Source organism: Etheostoma cragini, chromosome 7, assembly GCF_013103735.1.
Source record: "Etheostoma cragini isolate CJK2018 chromosome 7, CSU_Ecrag_1.0, whole genome shotgun sequence".
Classification (NCBI taxonomy): domain Eukaryota; kingdom Metazoa; phylum Chordata; class Actinopteri; order Perciformes; family Percidae; genus Etheostoma; species Etheostoma cragini.
In genome coordinates this window covers 11,836,095-11,856,118 of record NC_048413.1, presented here as the reverse complement: position 1 = coordinate 11,856,118, position 20,024 = coordinate 11,836,095, and the positions used below count along the sequence as shown (strand labels likewise).

Below are 20,024 nucleotides of genomic sequence, written 5' to 3'. Positions count from 1 at the left end.
TGATTAAATAAAATGACATTTCTTCTATGATTTCTCCCTCTGTCAAATGTGAAAAATGCTTTTTACTCAACTGTAATTACATAAATTAATAACTCAACTTTTATAGTTACACAAGGTTTTCATGTTAAGAGTGTGTGAGGTATTTCACAATTCCATGTTGGCTTTTATCATTGCTAAGTAGGGTTTATTACGATTCAGACCTACAGATGCAATGTCTAACCACAGTAAGTTTTTGCATCTATAATGTATTGGCCTACTTTAGTTGTAACTGTATAAAGTCATAGACAAAGACATGTTTTTTTATATTAAATACCACACAATTTTTTTTATAACATGTCTATGTTTGTAACAAAATACCAATAAAAAGATAAATGTCAGTATTCAGATCTGAAGTCCCACACGTGGCCTGTTTCACCTCACCCGTTTCAGCTTTGGAAAAGGCCCTGCTCTACTGTGTGATATGATTCTGGAAATGCTACTTGCTGTAGCGCGAAAGAACAGAAGAGATGCATCTTGGGTCTTGGAGTCCATCTGGAGGACAAATGCTTGTAATGCCTGGGACTCAATGGTGAAATCAAAGAGGGACGCCTACAAGCCCCGTGATGCCTCGACGCTAAGCTAACTACTCTCAACATTAGCTAACTGTATATGGTTGTCAACAGAGTAGCTCCGTTAGCAGGGAAGAAAGGCTCTCAAAGATGGAGAATGAAGAGAGAACTTCCTCTGTGTCGAACAGGTAAAACGGTTTAAATGTTTGGTGTATTTAGAAAACCACTGACTATAAAACAATTGTCGGCCTACCTTTTCTTAAAATGTCCACTGTCAGTTGGTTTAAGCATCTTTACGGAAACACGAGCTGTCACCCTGTGAGCCTGATACAGTCCTACAGTCACTGGAACAGCAATGCTACCTTATAGAAAACAACATGTCGCTGTAATTGCAGCCAGGAAGTTACAGTGTAATTGTAGGTTTATTACAGATGTCGTATCAACGCAATTACTTTTAGTCGGTCATTTTGTCCACTCCTTTACTTCGTTATAACAGTTATCCTATTTTGCACGAGGTGCCCTCCTGATAACTTGATTTTCATCTTCTCAAACCAGGAAATCACAAGCGTATTTATGAACACTATACACGTCACCCTAAATATGCTAACGTACCATGTCGCGGGTGTAGCAAGCTAGACAGAGCTGAATAAATCAGTAAAATACACCTTTAATTGAGAGCAGAGGGGAACAAGCATGACTTGGTGTTTTCTACTGGCATTGCAGCATGAGTAAAATGCTCATTTGTGACAAACAGATGCCCCTATCCCGGAAAGTACAAGGTTACAGAAAAGGATAACATTTGATTCAGGTGACTAGCTAATACTGAAGCTGAGTAAACAACATGTCATACTGTGATATTGACCCATGCTAGATCCAAACTCTGTAACCACCTACAGTAAAAAACTAGCCTTGGTACCACCCTACTACTGGGCCACAAGAGGGTGTTGCTGCATTGGTCCATCCAATGAGGGGTTCTTACTGTTGTGGTTAATTCGCTAAACCGGTTTCACAAGCATTAAAGTTATACTCACATGATCACATTAAACATGTACATTTGTTGACATTAGTATAGCTGCAAACTCAAAGAGATAATAAAGGTCGAGCTGTGAGTCTACACACAAGCTAGTGTATAGTTTGATGATGTGACATTGGCAAAAATGTGCACACAACTTACATGCAACGCTTTAAGTACCACAACTTCAAGCCTAAAAAAATACCATTCTGACAGTCAGAATATAAATGAGTGCAAAGCTTTGATTTAGCTTCATGGTTATGGTTAATTATTTTCTCCTCCATCTACTTACATAAGTCTTTCCTAAAATATATAAGTATATGCATTTGTAATTTGGATCCTGTTGGAATATCTTGTACCTTTTTTACCTCAAAAATGAGACTTACATTTTCAATTGTTTTTAAGATGTTCAGTTTATTTAATGATTTAATTATGCATGTTAAAATGAGCTATAAGAGACAGATGGGTTGATTCCACATTGTATACTGCTTGTGTTAAATAGTCTAATATTTATCTCACTGCACTTAAATTACACAATGAATTTCATTAAAGCTCGGATCTATGAATGTTCTTAATGTCTCAGTAGCCATAGAGAGACAGCTGAATGTTTGGCATGGCAACCAGTTTAGGCTTGTTTCGATGTGGCTTTCTTGCTTTGCAGCTGTCATCTGACTGCAGTTTCAAGTAACCGCAACAGTCCCAAAACCTCAGTGAAGAATCGATAAAAACCCTCAACTCCCGTGTGTCTGTCTCCCCTGTGGTCTTAAGCAAGTAAACCAAAATATGGTCTTGTCAGAAGTCCAAAATCAAAATATTTGGAAACATTTTAATGTTGGTTTAAATCTGATCTAGTAGCTTCTCTGAGCAATGTGGTTATTGAGCTGTGGCTTGCTCAATTCTTTGGTTTGTTTTTGCTGAACTGGGAAACAAGTAGTCCGTCTCCTCTATTCTCTGAGAATAATGATTTGTTTGTCCGTGGAGGTTGTGGCCTTGGAGGAGTGTAAGTGTGTGCATGTGTGTGTTTATGTGTGCAAAGCCTATGGGCTGTTCCTCTGTCAGCTGATATAGCAGTCAGGTAGTGTTGTGTTTCATCATGCTGTTTATTCCCAACCCTTCACTGTGAGTAAAGTTAGGGAGGGGACATGTGTGTGTCTGTGTGTGTGTGTGTGTGTGTGTGTGTGTGTGTGTGTGTGTGTGTACGCGTGTGCGTGCGCTGTCTCCAGACTCTGGTGTAAGGCTCATGGAGACATGGCAAGTCCCTGCAGGGGAAAAAAGCACATCGCCTCCTTTCTGCCCTTCCCTTCTGTCATGTTCTCTCTCTCTCTCCATTTCTCCCTCTCTTCACCTCCCCAACAGCTTGAAACAGAGGGGAGGGTTGTTTTTCCCAGTTGTTTATCTGTGTCTCTGTCGCTTTCTTCTGGTCCCTCTTTCACTTGCAGCCACATATTGTGAAACTGACTGTCAAAAAGAGACAGCCAAAGCTTGGTGTGTGTGTGTGTGTGTGTGTGTGTGTGTGTGTGCCAAGAGTGGGAAGGTCTGGTTCTAACCTGATGCTATTAATACCACCTAATGAACATAATCTGTAGGGTAGGTTATCCTCTTACATTTGTTGGTCGGGCGACTGAGGGGAGGAGTAGAGAGCAAGTGAAAGAGGAGGGAAAAGCTGTGCTGTAGTTCCACACTGAGTGTGTTTTTTCTACCAGCTGCAGTGCCTTCTCTCTCTTTCTATTGCTCCACTGGAAGAAACAGAAAGCTAAACACATGTTTAAAGTTTCGTTTCTCATCCAATTTGATTCCCCTCTATATTCCCCACCCTCTCTCTCTCTCTCTCTGGATGTGTTGTACCAGAGGGCAATGTTGTTAAGTGCTTTATTGTGCGCGAATGTGAATACATATACGGAGTATACCTGTTGGCAGTAATATAGGATTAAAGAACAACTTGCGGAGTACACGCAGTGGGAGCCTCCCTTCATTTTTCTATAGTTATGAACTCTCTACCATCTTACTCAGGAGCTAGAATATCTGGCTGTTGGACTCTAAGATCTGATGGCAGGTAAGTGCATTTTATTTATTTATTTATTTATTGTAGTTTAGTGTCCTCAGGTGGTTTTGCTTTTCCACCCTGACAGAGGTTTCCATCGCCATAGCTTCTTTCTTCAAAAAGTGGATAAACAGGAGAGACAATTGCAGTCTTTGATGTAGCCCTCATCTTTTGTTGACATGCTTTGGGAAAGTTTGCATATCTCATGTGATAACACAAATTACGTGCGAGTGACTGTAACAGTGCGTTTGTGCTGACATTGTAATGAAAAAGTAAAGACTTGGTTAAGTTTTATTTTAGGTGTATGAGGAAGTTTGTCAGAAGCAAACAGTAGTATACAGTTCATTAACATGAACCATTTCATTATTTTTTAATTTGTGTTTTTTTTTTTTTTAAATCCCCAACTGAACTAGGAAGTTGTATTCTCTGTAGATTTAAGGTTGTGTTTTGTCAAATGAATGCCATGTGTTGCCTTTAATCAATCTTTGTTGTTTATTGTAGAGCTCTATTTCATCACCGATTTTTATCTGTGTTTTTAAAGAAGCCATGCTCTTAATGTCGTTGCTTGGCAATGCTTGACATAGTTCTGTGTTTTGCTAAATGAAAATAAAAGAAATCTTGAATCTCTTAAATCTTGAATCAAGACCCGCGGTCCCAAAGGTTGAAGGGAAAAGGAACAACATGTATTGTAAGCCATTACTAGGGTTGCAGAGTTGAAAACCTTTCAACGAAGTTAAGCATGGGAATTGTGAATTTTGCACAATTTAATAGCGTAGCTCTTAATAGTAAACTTATTGGTTGACTATTAAAGCAGTTTTGGGTTTAAAGCATGCCCAATTAATTTAATTGTAGCCATGCACTACATTCAGTAGCTCTTCCTACACATCGTTTCCCAGCATTCCACAAAAAAAGGAATTCAGTCAATTTAAAACCACAGTGCAATCTCCCATCACATCTGCATCTAAATGCTTTCAGGGAAGTTGTGATTGTTCATCTATTTCCATTCATTCTTTATTGTAAAACATTTATTTTCTATAAATAAACTTACTAAAATAATTTTGACAGCTAGTTAAATCACCACATGGCCAATTATTGGATTAAGTCTGAGTATGAAATGGGAAAAGTTTTATTGAACCCATTTTTATAGACTCGCTCTCATATGATGTTGTGTATCTTTTTTTTGTTGCTCTTCCTTTTTTATTTATTTGTTTTACTTATTGATTTGATTGATTTGTTTTTTCTTATTTTTATTTTTTCTTCTACCTATTTTTTTGTTGCTCTTTGGTCTTCTTGTTTTGATTTACCTTAATTCTGTCTAGCTATTGTTATTGCCACACTGGCCACAACCCCTTGAATACAGCCTTATTACTTAACAATGTTGTATTCAAAGATGAGTGTTTATGAGTACTGTGGCTGTACCCACTCCAGAAGGGCATTACTCAGCAGTCACCTAGACTAATCTTTTATTGCACCCTGGTTTGGCTTTAACTGATAGTGGAGTGGGCTATGCCTCATAGTCCATGTATTCTCACAGTCGACGCTTGGTTCCTGGCTCCATCCAAGCTCACATCTGACCTCTTGACACTGAATAACAGAGAAATAGACAGAGGGCTTACCAGGATTCCTCTCTTACACAGCACAACAAAGTTATGGCATCTGGCCTTTTACAATCCTCACTAGGTGAAGTGTGGATGTCTCAAATACTACAGTAAGTGTTGTTAGCAACTGTTACCTGGTGAGACTTATCACTCTAAGAAACGTGTGTTTGTAAAACAACCAAGGTAGTTTGCATTTGTTTTTGGTGATGCTTCTTGGTGATTTTTCACTTGGTGTGCTATGTATTATTCATGACCTTATTTAAAAGTGATAGTTTTACTTATGATGTCCAATTAGTTTTTTGTAAAGACAATGCACCACAGATGTTGCAGACTTTGACAGACTAAACATTTGTAAGAGAGGTGAAGCATGTTTTCCAAGGGAAGTTGAGTTTGAGAAGACGGTTACTCAACAAAGTGTTAGACTAGTTCTTTGTGTTGTTGTTATCTGCTCTGAATTTTAAGAAGTCCCAACCCTCAACCCTCTTATTCTTCATCACTTTCCTCTTGTAAAAACTCTTGTTCTAGTAACTTTTTCTGCCAGATATTGTTACAAAAGGCAGCAGATACAGTTTTTTGGTGTTGAAATGCAAGTCATCTTAACCAGGTATTACATACATTTCTCTTAGTGGGAATTTAGTCATCAGTATTGTTATTGTGTTGTGCAGCAGATATGTTTGACCAACGTGTTCAATTTGAATTATCCATGCAAATTTACTCTACCTGGCTCCCATTAGAGTGTCATACCTGTTTTGAATAAAGAACCTTTTTTATCTTGGTATCTGTCAAAACAAATTATTGCAGAAAATCTTAGTCTCTTACCACCACAGTGTATTGCATGAACACACCATTCAGTTGCACAACTGAGCCAAGGCCTGTAGCATACTTGCCGCAGTTACACTGTACAAGATTGGACAAAGCTCACCCGTTGAAGAGATACTACTAAACATTAACCCACGACAGGCGACAGCACAACACCAGCTCAGTCTTTTTTATTGTCAGTTTACTGGGTCACTTTTTGAAGTCTAAGTCTAGTTGTACAGTTCCCACAGTGACACACTCAAACTGGCTATTTGTCTGTCGTTGTGTTTGTTTTATCACTGGAGAGGAACAGGAAGGAGCTTTTCATTCATTAAAGATAAATTGCATTTGTGTCAGCATGACTTTCTTGTTGGTACTAATGAGCAGTGGTTGTACTATCGTATGTTTTAGCGTGTAGTTTACTACCATAAGTGAAAGGTGCTCTAAGCAATGTTGATTGACGTTACTTCTTGTTGACGTTCAAAGTATTGTCAAACAAAATGAGACTAACTCGCCGTTTGTTCCTCCTCATCCCGTCCCCTCCCTTCTGTGCTTCCGTGAACTAACCCCCCAACCCAAACCCCAAATCCTTTTTGTCGGTTATTGTCTGGAACGCTGTTTGTGTGGGCAGAGTTAGTTTTTTCGTTGCCGTTTGTAGACCCTGGGCTGTCTACAGAAACCGCGTTTTTTCTACAGTATGTGCTGGCGACAGGCAGCTTGGGGATAGTAAGGAGATGTTTGCTGTATGTGAAAACAAATGTTGTTGACTAAAACACGCGTAACATCACTAAGAGCACCTTTGAATAAAAATCCCTGTCATACTGTGGCCACAAGACATTTAATTGCAGTGTATAGCACTACTACAGATGTAATTGTTTAAAATGATGGTAACAAGAAATTGCTCCGTTTTTAAAGGGATATATATACAGTGCTAAGCAAAACCAGGAATTTGTTCAGTCCCATAAATGATAAGTGATAGCATGCTTTGTTGTGTGTTTGTTGCTTTACAGTGGGGGTGGGGAGGGATCACTGGACCGGCTTCTCCCGTCGGTAAGCACAGGACTTTCACCCAGGAAAAGGACTACCAGTCAGTGCAAGTCTGAGCCTCCTCTCCTACGCACCTCCAAACGAACCATCTACACCGCTGGCCGCCCACCCTGGTACAACGAACATGGAGCACAGTCCAAAGATGCCTTCGTCATTGGTAGGATACTTAAAGAGATGCCTGCCACAATGTCAAAACACTGGTGTTTTTTTTCTTTCAAATCCATGTATCATTTTGAGTATATTCTAACATTAATTTGCAGTGTCATCATGACATCTAAACACATAATGCCGATATCAGGACCTTACTATTACACATTTGACACAGGAATATTTATTTAATTTAATTAATATTTATATACCCTGTATAAGCAGATTAGAGATGCCCTTTGCAGAAATAAACAGTCACTAAATTTACTGCTAATGTGTATTGACAAGCTCATTTAGAGTCGTTATTGGCATTTCAACTGAGGGAGATGTGGCTCTGCTTTTCTGAAAGCAATTATTAGGCGTGTTTACTTTGAAGCACTGTTTCTGCCTGCCTCTCTACATGCAAGTAATAGCCTAAAGCAACGTCAATGTGCAAGCAATTGGCTGCCCTGTCAAGCTAGCACTAGTATACTACATTCCCACCAGGCAAAGGTATTTAAGGTAAATTTCTTTTGCAGTTATGTGTACAGTTATGTGTATGCAAGTTTACCTAAAGGCTGTGTCAATATTCTGTTACAGGTCTGTGTGGCGGCAGTGCTTCAGGAAAGACAACCGTAGCCAGGAAAATTATTGAAGATCTAGATGTTCCATGGGTTGTACTACTTTCAATGGACTCGTTTTACAAGGTGTGCACATTGTGCAGTATGTGTAGTTTGTGTAGTGAGTGTCTATTTGCATGCAGCCACGCACCTGTTTATGAATGTTGTAATGTGAGGTTAAGATCCTGGATGTATATTACTTAAAATTTAGCTTACCTGAATTTTTAAATGTTTGTTCATGTTTTCACATCAATCCAAATGCTTTCATATTCTTGAGATCATTAGATAAGTACAATAAATCACTAGTCTTGAATGGCTTCTAACCCTTCAGCAGCAAGAAGGAAGGAAAGAATGTGACTGCGAGTAAGACAGAATAGGATTGCCTTAGCTTCCCAGAGGGGTAATGAGAATAAGGAGCCATAAAGGATAAAATATTACAGGGCGGATGAGTTAAAAGAGAAGCGCAGTGGTGAGCAAATTGGGGAGAGAAAAAGAGTGGTGGAGAGCAAATAAGCAAGAGCCATCAGTCTTGCCCCTCAATATCTCCACCCACTCTCCGGTTATGTAATCCTGTCACAATCTGACAGCAGCGGTTCAGGCTGTGCAGAGTAGGAGGGATTTACCACTGGCCAGTAGTACTTTAGCCCTCTGCAAGGGCTAGTTTGCACACTCCAATACCTGAGGTCGGCAACCAAAAAATTTGTTCTAGAATTTGTGTCTTTCCAAATTTTCGAGGTTTTCTCATGTTTGCTCACTGCCTACAGAAAGCCTGTAACACTGGTTTATCATATTTAGTGTGTAAGCAGTTTACTTGAAAAGGGAGTGTGGCTGTTCTAAAACTGCCAAATACCAGTTCTGGTCTTTCAACGCTCAACCACCCTGAGGGCGTACACACACAAGCACACACACCACCTGGTACAGACGTCACAGTGTCGCATGATGTTCTCCTAAATTTAGGTCCCCCAACTTCAACTGCTCTTGAACTGTGATCTGTGTCTAAGTGTTTTTGCATAAGCTTATGTAAATTATGCGGCAAACCTTTATTTGAGCATGTGTGCCTGTTTAATTTGTATGCCTTTTTATTAATGATATGCAAACACTTTTTGTGTCTTAGCAAAAGCCAGAACGTGTGAGACAGAGCAAGTATTTTGATCAGGAAGTCATTTTTTGTCATTTTTGAAAGCATTATTGTTATGGCAAGTTTGCTGTTAAGTAATTCTAGCATTGTTGCTCTCCTCAGGTCCTGTCCCCGGAACAGCAGACGCGGGCCGCCAGTAATGACTATAACTTTGACCACCCTGATGCCTTTGACTTTGATTTGTTGACACACACCCTGCACAAACTCAAACAGGGCAAGAGCGTAAAAATCCCTGTCTATGACTTTACAACTCATGGGAGACAGAAGGAGTGGGTAAGGATGAAAGCACACACCCAAACACATTGCAATGCACTTTGGGGAGTTTATGAGTGAGTTTGCCATATAATCTCAGTTGCTCTTTTACCTAAGAGGTTTTTAATCTCTCTTGCCAGAGGTTCAGAGTCACATCGCAAATGTGCTACTTCAGATTGTTACTGACTAATGGTGCAAGATACAGCAACTCAATATGGTAATCGCAATATCACGATTTACAATATTGTATCTAGGGGTGCAAGATATATTGATTCAGTATTGTTATTGCAAAATATTGAAAGTGTCACAATATGTGCAATATTTATATACAACCACTTGCACATGTTAGTGCACGTCAGCGCACGGGTCCACTATGTGACAAACCCTATGGAGCATACCACGTGTGTGCATATTTTGATAGGGTGACAGTGTAAGTGAAATAATTGATAGAGACAACAAAACAAGTCAAAGAAGGAAAAGAAAAGTTTTATCCTGTTCTCTTTATATATTTTATACAGTCCAACCAGTAGAACATGTCCTGTTCTGTAGACATGGTCCTTATTTATATATTTTATACAGTCCAACCAGTAGAACATGTCCTGTTCTGTAGACATGGTCCTTATTTATATATTTTATACTGTCCAACCAGTAGAACATGTCCTGTTCTGTAGACATGGTCCTTATTTATTTATCCATGTTGTACCAGTCCATTATCACAGTTGAAATAAACCTTGTGTTGTAAGAAAAACAGTTTAATTTGTTATGAATTTATTATGATCAAGCGAGCGCTATGATAACACATGTTTTAAAATACCAAAATTAATACTGACACAATATTCATAATCAATATCGCAATATCACATTTTGTCAATATTGTGCAACCCTATTACTGACAAGCCATTAGATTAGATTAGATTAGATGATACTTTATTCATCACACAGCGGGGAAATTCCCTTGTGACAGAACCTTTTTTTACAATGAAAGCAAAACAAACAAACAAGTAAACACACAAGAAAAACAAGCAAACAATAGACAATGTGCAGAAGGTAGACTGAAGTAAAGTGGCATCATAAGGTATTGTAAAGTAAAGTAATTGTGATTTCTTGTGTTTATACTTTTATATCCATTAAAGGGATACTTTGTCTATTTTAAACCAGCTCTTTGTCATCTTTGTGTGTCCAATGTGTGCAAATGAACAATGTTTGGCTTCCTTGCGTGGTGTGAGCGCACGAAGGAGAGAAGCAGCGGAGGTTTGCTGAGATCCACCCGATGAATGTGAAAGGCAAATCTTAGCAGACCTCCACTTCTCTGTTCCGCGGGCAATGACAGAGCTGGGTTTTAAATCAGCAAAATATCTCTTTAACTACAGTTAGCGCCTGTCAAATTAGGATTGAGCATGATAATTGTTGCAATCACTTATGCTGTCTGTATGTCCATTTACTGTGTATGGACAATGGACATTGTACTGTAATACATGCGCATGTGTCCACAGAAAACCGTATATGGTGCCAGTGTTATCATCTTTGAGGGAATCATGGCCTTTGCAGATAAAAAGCTCTTGCAGGTAGGATAAGGTTATTGTCCACTAACTTGTTCAGCCGGTCATTTGAATGTGCTATTGTCACATTTATTTTTATCTGTGCATGTGGTCAAACTTGTTTTTCTTCTGCATAATATGGGAGGGAACGTTTTTCAATTGTATATTTAAATTATTGGATTAGAACTGAAATATTAGCCGATATCACAGATATATCTGGATGCATCTGCAGTTATGTTGGCTGATAAGTGCCAAGAAATTGCAGCACAGCAATGCTAGATCTGTTTGAAGTGAAGAAAAATACTTTGTCTATCACAAGGCAATGACAAGTTTATTATTCACTTCTTTATCCTCAACTTACCTATTAGCTCCAAATTGATTGACAGGTATTTTCATACACAGACTAATACTAGTAATACTAAGTAATTGTTTTCAGGTGTTGTTAAAGATTTATTGATAAAGAATGTGATTATAAAGCATTGAACTATAATGAGTTGGAAAACAAAATGCTGTTTTTACAACTACAAGTCTAGAAGTCAAATCTGTTTAATAACACACAGTACTGTACTTGATGAACTTTAGGAATATAGCTGCGGTTTATGTAATTAAAACACATTGGCCCTTCAATCATACTTAATCAACAGAAGTAAGTGAAACACATACCTGATGGCTGCTGGCTGACAAAAATAAACAGATTACATTATAAAGATTATTCAAGAGTCACTGCACACTTGCAGCTCCAACGTGACAATTTATTTTGAAAGCAGTGTTTTAACAGCTAAATTGTCCTTATCAGGGTTCATTTTTGTATTCACCAGGGTTTTTCCTGGCTCAGAATAGGCTTATGGGGGACAACGCACATAACAGTTAGCATGACCGGTCCGCATACAGGACAAGGCAATGAGTGTTACCTTATTTTATAGTAATCTATGCATTTTCCTGGTATTTCAAAAAAAATTTAAAACCAAACTGTCTACTATGTCTGAATAAATGAAACTCAAATTATCAAAACTAGTTAAAATTATATTAATATTAAAATAAATCGCAGGACAGCGTGACTCTGGAAACAAAACAGAGATTAGGGCTCATATTCAAGTTTATTTTTGCTTTGTTCAACGTTGTTTGGATTTAAATAGCTATTTTTATTTGCACTTCTTATCATTTTGGGCCTGGTGATTTTCCTTTCTGGCACTTTTTGTGCCAAAGATTCCTCTATGCAGGAAAAACCCTGTTCACCAATATCAGACTTATCACCCATTTTTTTCAAAGCACACTGGTTGTCATGAAAATGAAACATTAATTTTAAGCACCGTAACCTTCAACTTTAAAACAAATGTCTTGACATAATTTATATATCATGACACAACTGTAGGCCAAATTATGCTCCTATGGTCCGACCTGAAAAACCACAAGCTAAAAAATGTATATAGTAAGAAGCTAATATATATATTTAAAAAATATATATAGTGAGAAGCTAAAATAAATATAGTATATATGTATAGTAAGAAGGTACTTCTAGCATGCCATTTTTTTCATATAATGTTTGTGCCAAAAGTTATACAAAGCTTAATGTTCAGCTTAACATTTGTAATGTTTCATGTTCTCCTGTCAGTTGCTGGACATGAAGATTTTTGTCGACACAGACTCCGACATCCGGCTGGTGCGTCGATTGCGGAGGGACATTACAGAGAGGGGCCGAGACATTGAGGGTGTCATCAAACAGTACAACAAATTCGTCAAGCCAGCGTTTGAGCAGTACATTGAACCCACCATGCGCCTGGCTGATATTGTGGTCCCACGTGGTGCGTGCGTTCTCCACATCCATATGTTAATAGGGTCAATATTACCATACTTAACTACTACTAGGATTTTGTAGACATAATGCCACTTTGTGTTTCTGTTTGTCCTGCCATCAGGTGGGGGCAACATGGTGGCCATCGATTTGATCGTGCAGCACGTCCACAGTCAGCTGGAGGAGGTAGGAGAGGTCTCGCCTTTATACAGACCTAAATACACACAAACACACACACACACACACACACACACACACACACACATTCTCTCTCACAGAGAATATGCTATGCCAGTGTACATGACATATTAGTGGAGCATTATGTCCCTTTATTCATCCTTCCTGATGATATTATCATTATTTTGTTGGTTTGGGTTAATATACTGTTGAGATAATTGGCACTCAGAAAGGGTGTAACTGCAACCAGCCCTCAAATCTTTTTGACAGTAATTACAAGCTCGATTACACCCTCTAGTGGATAGAAGATTTGCTACACAGATGATAGGGGAGGATGAGTGTGCACTAATGTTTCAGGCTTGTTCAGTAAGTGTGAACAAAATAATTAGATAAGTATTCTGAAAGCAGTTATCACTTGAAGCCACTTGTCTTTGTTTTAGGAAAAAAATATAGCAATTTGGATCAGAATACATGTTTTTGCTTCCTCTTCAGAATAAGCCTTTCAATACTCAACCAGTGTGCTGTTTTGACTTTTGGACTTGTTGTGCAACATGCACAAATTGTCACCAAAGGCAAATTTGTTGCTTGTGGGGAGCACTTTGTGCCACAATGCAGTGTGCTTTGTATTCTTCCCACCATACACACACATTAACACACACGCCGCTGATGGACTGCTTTCTCACCCTCTCTCCCCCCACTTCCCCTTCACCGCAAATCCCTCCATGGCTCACAGCGCGAGCTCAGCGTCAGGTAGAGTGGCCTTTATCCTGTCTATCATTCTCTTCTCACCATCTGTCCAGTTCCCCGACTACTTCAGCTTCATACTGGGAGAGAGAGGAAAAGAGACCAGCAAAACCAACCTCTACCTTCCACTGATCTGCTGGCTGCCATGGCACATCACCAGGCGGCACTGTTGTATCTGTACAGCAAATATGGCTAATTAGTGATCAATCATAAGATTATGAGACTTTGCTAAAATATTGTAAAGAAACCAGCTTGGAATAAATATAAAAACTGCATGAATGCCGTTGTCAACATTTAAAAGATCAAAAGTATGAATGCGGTGTAGTGCAGCCAGCATTTAATGTAGAGACGTTGGTTTTCCTTCTCTATACGTTGTAGAGAAATTACATCTTACACTCTTCCTGCCTTCTGTGTCTAAAAATACACCAATGAGTCAAGTCACTGACCCCTCCTTTCAGCGGCAGCAAGAATAGGAGAGAGAGTGACTACAACAGAAAGCGAGAGAGAGGAAGTTCTTGCTACAGCTATTGTTGACTATCACCTACCTCAGCCACAGAGAAAGTTTCCAATACCCTACTACAAAGCGCTGAGTTTTTCCATTGAATGTCGGCCACAGTATCTGAAACAGAGAGAGAAAGAGAGAGAGGAAGTGAGCGTGGTGCCTGTCTTTAGACACAGGATGTGCTGGGGCCTGTGAGCTGAAATACCAACTTCTACTGTTCTACGCGGTGAAAGAGTGACAGCCGCACAACAGCTTGTGCACCTCCCACGCGTACACACACGGGATGCATGTATATAGATATCAGAAATCAGATCCAAAAGACTTTTCTTTTCTACCATAGTATCTGTAAAGATCTTTAAACACATGGCCTGTTACTTGATTTGTGTCCCTGACTCATGAATAATAACAAAGCAATATTATTTAGCTTAAAATGGCAGTCGGTGGTAAGCTCATTTCCAAAACATTTGACATTTTCAAGTCTCGGCTGTCACACTTTTCACTCTGTGTGTGTGTGTGTGTGTGTGTGTTAATCCCTTCATCTCTTCATCCACCTGATGTTGTGTCTCTTCTCATTTTTTTTCCCTCCTCTTATCTGTTGTTTTTCGTCTTTCTGTGTCCCCTCTGTTGTGATTGTTGTTTTGTCGAAAAAACTCTCCCTATAGAGGAAACTTCGCTGGGATATGTGAGCAGATTTGCTATGATTTCTCTTTTCTTTGCATCTGGCTAATGTGTCTCTCAATGACATTGTGGATACTGTGTTGTCAACATGACTGCATCACTGTCCTAGTGTAACAGTGTGTCTTTTCCTCTAGAGCCCAGGGTAGACCTAGGCTAACAAGATTTCCTAATGTGTATGTGTGGAGTCCTAGGGAATTACTGCAAGTAGTAGAGACCTATCATGGAAAATAACCATCATGCATCTATTTATATGTCACAGTAAAATTCAAAATCTATATATATCGTGTTCATCTTTAAACTGATCATTTTTTATGTATTTTCCATTATCATGGTCTCGGTGCTGTTGTAATTTCCCACTAAAATACTCAACACTGTTACTGTGTGCTTTGCAATTTTGTGTGTCTGCATTTTTTCCAAGCAATCCTAATACAGTGGTTGCACACTACCATTATCAACTCTGTAATTTGTTTTTTTGCATGTATGTGTGGGTGGGTGTGTTGTATCTTGGGTGCATTTGTTTTCTGAATGTGCATACAGTTTGTGTGTGCACGCTTGTGTGTAAACCTGCACGTACAGGTCTTTACCCGTGCAGAAAGGTGTTAATTGTATAAACTTGTATATATGTGTGTTGTATTCATGTGTCCATCTTCCCTCTTTCCACTGTTCTCACCCAACATCACCCACGCTCTACTATTTGTTGCCGTGGTTACAGGGCAGCCCTAGCTTCTGCACACCAGGCCCAGCCCCTCCCCCAGACCCTCAGTGTTCTTGAGAGTACACCACAGGTCAGGGGCATGCACACCATCATCAGGTACGAGCCAAGAAACCCACATTAACATGTACATCTGTATCCATAAAAAAGTGCAGTGTGCAGCCACTACCCTCATTAAAATCTTGCATCTTTCTTTTCCTAATCACCACTTTTAGAAACAAGGAAACCAGCCGCGATGAGTTCATCTTCTACTCCAAGAGGTTGATGCGTCTGTTGATCGAGCGAGCGCTCTCCTTCCTCCCCTCGCAGGTGCCAAACACTGAGATTCAGTGTTAATTAATTGCTAGCACTGCATAACTGTTCTGGAATCCTTTGTATTAAGTAGGGCATTGACTCTGAACCTGATACCTGGGCAGAGATGGGAGACACGTGTAGGGGAAATAAAGCGTGAGATAACCAATGGATAGAAGTTGGCAAGACACAGCAACATAAGTGAGAGACAATACATTAGGTGGCCTTGAAATGAGGAAAGATGAAGGGTAATGGAAAAAGAGTAAGTGCTTGTTCTTGCTAAATAGAGAATCAGATAGACATACACATAATTGGCTGAAGCATGAGCATGGAAACTTCTCGAGTCACCACAATGGAAAGTTTCTATACCTTAACACTAAGATACAGGTTTGCATGACACAGACATGCAGACGACTGGAATTTGAATGATTGAACGATTTTTGATATTATCTCAGGTCCGTGTAGTCCAGACCCCACAGGGAGAGGATTATGAAGGCAGGACATTCCACGGGAAAATGGTGAGTGAAGACCATACAAAAGACTTTTGTCTCTACCTAAACGGATGCAACTAAACTCTTTGTCATGTTTTTTTTAGATCACAGGCGTATCTATCCTGCGAGCCGGGGAGACCATGGAGCCGGCTCTGAGGGCCGTCTGCAAAGACGTCCGCATCGGCAAGATCCTCATCCAGACCAACCAGGACACCGGAGAACCAGAGGTACAGATTTAAAATGTGGCTTATAGGTTATAGAAGTTGTGTGAAATATGAGACACATATGACAATATGAACACTTTCTTTAATGATATCTTATATTGAGCTGGCTGCAGCTTGGTCTTGTGGTTTCATCATACGCTTTGCTTATCTACGTGTCCTTTCTCAGAAATTGCCACCCATGATCTAGCTACAGTATGGTACTGCTCTTGTTAATTGGTATTGACTTTAACCCACATGCTGTCTGTAAACCTTTACAGCTTCATTACCTCCGCCTACCCAAAGACATCAGTGAAGATCATGTGATCCTGATGGACTGTACTGTGTCCACTGGAGCTGCTGCCATGATGGCTGTTCGAGTCCTACTGGTGGGTGCGCCTGACTGTTCACAAGTCCATGCTGCATCCATCACGTAGCCTGTATTCACGTGTGTGTTTTCATTTTTAGGACCATGATGTTCAGGAGGACAAGATCCTGCTGGTGTCTTTGCTAATGGCAGAAATGGGAGTCCATTCAGTGGCTTACGCGTTCCCACAGGTCAAAATCATCACCACAGCTGTGGACAAGGAAGTCAATGATCTCTTCCACATCATACCTGGCATAGGTGAGCAATGGTGAAATAAAGATATTCTACATACGGGTTACCTTGCCAATATATGACTTAGGCACATTGCTAAGCGTATGAACCATAGACTGTATGTAATGCTATAAATGTAAAAACAATGTAGAGAGCAACTGGATGACAATCCGACACACAGGACAGACGTCCGCCCAGCACATAGCTGCAGCCCACACGTTTCTGAGTGTGTGGTGTAGAGAGAAAGGGAAAACGAGAGAGGGAGGTGTGTGCCGGTAGTAAGAAGTTAGCAGTAACATTATAGCTATGAACGTAGCAGTGCAGAGTGTGTACAGTTGATCTGTCGGTGAATAAATGCTACAACTCCTTAAGACCCAAGCCAAGTTCCAGTCTCTTGTTTCCTACCTGCTGGTTAAAGAAATTAAAGAGTGAGGATAGCCACAGAGCTAGCAACAACTTTAGCACAGCGTCATGCTACTCCAAGTTTTACTTTACTGATCTCTCCCTCGCTGCAGCCGACAACCACTAAGCTTAATGCAAATAATTGTATTACTACAATACTACTTACTAATTTGCAAATGTGCCATGTGAACCAAAACCCAGGGACAACCGTGGATTGTATTTACTTCTTTCTCCACATGGTGTGCTTTATCTATACGTGATGCTATCTCTAATCTTTAGTTCTAACTGAATCTGATGTGTTTCGTCTTTTTAGGAAACTTCGGGGATCGATACTTTGGAACAGATGCCCCCCCTGACTGGAGTGACGAAGAGATGGATGAGCCCAGTTACTGATTGAATTATCTTACACAACTTATTGTGTGATTCAGGGCTGTGCCCCTCGGAGGACATTGTGAGGACATATTCTTTGCCTCTGTTGGGCCGTAATGTGCATCCTTGAAGCGCCAAACAAGGTGCCCCAAGAAATCAACTGAAAACAGGACAAAACACTGCAAATGTACAGTAAACCATTTTGGAAGTATAATTTGATCTTATATAAATGCTGTTGTGAAAAGTTGGGTAATGAAGTATGAAATATTTTTATAAGTACAGTGTTTTATTAAGTCTACATTTTTGTTTTTAGTGTTTAAATTGTGACAATCTCTGAAATTTGCAGGCATGTTGCTTTGAAAAGAGATCTAGCCTTAAGCCGTGTACTGTGGACGACACAACTGAATGTGGATTTGAAGTGCGTAAATGTTTTTTTAAATGTTTTACCACATTCTTTTCTCACAACTTTCACATATGTAATATTGGAACATGAACTTATGTTTCTCAACTTCCATTGCCATGAGCACTTTCTGAAGGACAATGCAATCAGAAAATGTGTGGGTGTATCTGTCTTGTTTTTTTTAGCTTTCTGGTTCACCCTTTTTTCTTTTCGTGGATGCTGACCTAACTAGTGGAAACGGGTTTTAAAAACAGTTTTTCATTATACAGCCAAAAATATGCACTTGTGGTTGATATTTATACAGCATGTCCTTCAATTACATATTCTTTCCTATGGATAGACCTGACCAGTCAGGCGGCAAGGCATGTGTGTTTTTGATGCTTTAAAATAGGTCATTTGCTTTTAACAAACACAGATTAAGTTTTTATTTTAGTCTCACGCATACTGCTTAATGCCTCCTTTTTCCATGCACTAGATGGGATTGTTGGTATGAATAAAACAAAAAATACTGTATATATAATAAATAAATAAATAAAAATCAAAGGGAAGCTGAGTTGAGTATGCATATAGACTCAGAACATCTACATTTCAAAAAGTGTGGTGTTCACAAAGCCCTGCTAGTAAAATATTTTTACACTTCATATTGAAATGAATGAGATCTGACTGTTAAAGTTGCCTTTTAATATCGCCTTGTTTTTAGAAGTATGTTGACAGCTTGCCAGTTTGGTCCTACTTCAAAGTGTTAATGCATATCTAAAGGGGAGAAGTGTTGCTTATAAATTAATACGATGTTTGCTTTAAAAAAAAAAAAAAAGATTAAACAAATTCAAAAAGTAATTATTTTTTGTCTTACATTTTTTTTCACATTTTTGATGAAAAAAAATGAAATGGGGAAAAACAAGAACTGAATGCAACTTTTCTAACCACATTAGCTATAAGCCTTGTTACTACTGTTACCATTCATTTTCCATTTACTCTCTTGTACTGTGTAATGTGCTTACTGCTGAATACAAACTGTACTGAAAATTCATCAAATGTGTTTTCAACCTCAGTGTTAGACTGTGTGCTGTTTTGTGATTATCACTGCTGCAGCTGATTAATAAAAGCACAGTAGAGCTCACAGTGTATTATTGCATTCATGTCAAATGTGAATAGTTTTCTAGTGTTCAACAAGCTCACACCAGGTAAACAGAGGTCTTAGCTCAGTCTCATTTGTATATATTGTCAGAGTTATTCTAGTGAAACACACCTCTCAGCGCATAACGTATACCTGTCACCATTACCTGCATATCAGTTTTTCCTTTATCAAACATTTTAAGACAGAAAGGCATTACTTACAAATAAAATGAAAAGGAAGGATATTGTGGTTGTCATCTTCTCATTTAAAAGGAACCTTGATATCCTCCATAATTGTCCATAATTATCACCCTCGATAGCTGTCAAGACGACAGTCATGGTAAAGTATGATTGACACACATTTGATGAGGCTGATGGACAATTACATACCGGCAGCCTGTTACATAGGCAGATTTTGACCCACAAGAGGCATCTGTTTTCAGAGGGGGGGGGGGTGAGAAGGACATGTCAAAAGACGTGCAAGAGCTAAGAATATCACGAAGCTCCGCAACGCCGTTTTTCTCCATATGCTGCTCGCTAGTTTATCTGGAGTTAAATACGCATAATACTGTCATACAGTTGAAAGCTTTTTTTTATTCTGAGAAATTTAAAACGGATGACTTTTGATTAAAATGATATAAGTTAATTTGGTAAATTCTCATAAGTGTTAAGATATGTTTGCCTGCTATTCCTTTCTTATGTCACAACATTTTGCAATATTGCCCCTCTACACACACACACACACACACACGGACACACAAATATGTTCTATCTTCCATTGCATGATGACATTTGCCTCAAAAGTATTTTTAATTTGATACAATTGTTTTTTTT

At 39.2% G+C, this 20,024-nt stretch overlaps 1 protein-coding gene and 1 long non-coding RNA gene across 5 annotated transcripts in view; one reads left to right on the top strand and one right to left on the bottom strand.

The window, feature by feature from the left end:
* The window catches only part of LOC117947508, a 1,113,976-nt gene that overhangs the window by 402,993 nt on the left and 690,959 nt on the right, over positions 1-20,024 (bottom strand). The gene's annotated exons all lie outside the window — the stretch shown is intronic.
* uckl1b (uridine-cytidine kinase 1-like 1b) lies at positions 500-19,192 on the top strand. Of its 4 annotated transcripts, none has more exons than XM_034876438.1 (15): positions 500-736; positions 7,008-7,201; positions 7,771-7,877; positions 9,031-9,201; positions 10,674-10,745; positions 12,331-12,520; positions 12,635-12,696; positions 14,596-14,615; positions 15,324-15,422; positions 15,539-15,632; positions 16,070-16,132; positions 16,210-16,332; positions 16,587-16,694; positions 16,774-16,930; positions 17,619-19,192. In XM_034876438.1, the coding sequence occupies exons 1-15, from the start codon at positions 699-701 to the stop codon at positions 17,696-17,698; spliced, it is 1,578 nt and encodes a 525-aa protein (XP_034732329.1). In that variant the 5' UTR covers positions 500-698; the 3' UTR covers positions 17,699-19,192. The 4 variants fall into 4 exon arrangements, with proteins under 4 accessions (XP_034732329.1, XP_034732326.1, XP_034732327.1 ...); XM_034876435.1 differs by lacking the exon at positions 500-736 and adding an exon at positions 3,096-3,613; XM_034876436.1 differs by lacking the exons at positions 500-736; positions 14,596-14,615 and adding exons at positions 3,098-3,613; positions 13,421-13,437.

What these genes read in the sequence shown, in the direction of transcription:
- uckl1b (XM_034876435.1), top strand. Translation starts at nt 3,546, where the DNA reads ATGAACTCTCTACCATCTTACTCAGGAGCTAGAATATCTGGCTGTTGG. An exon ending in CAGATAAAAAGCTCTTGCAG is followed by an intron (nt 10,746 to 12,330) that starts GTAGGATAAGGT and finishes TTCTCCTGTCAG; the next exon opens with TTGCTGGACATGAAGATTTT. An exon ending in AGGACACCGGAGAACCAGAG is followed by an intron (nt 16,333 to 16,586) that starts GTACAGATTTAA and finishes AAACCTTTACAG; the next exon opens with CTTCATTACCTCCGCCTACC.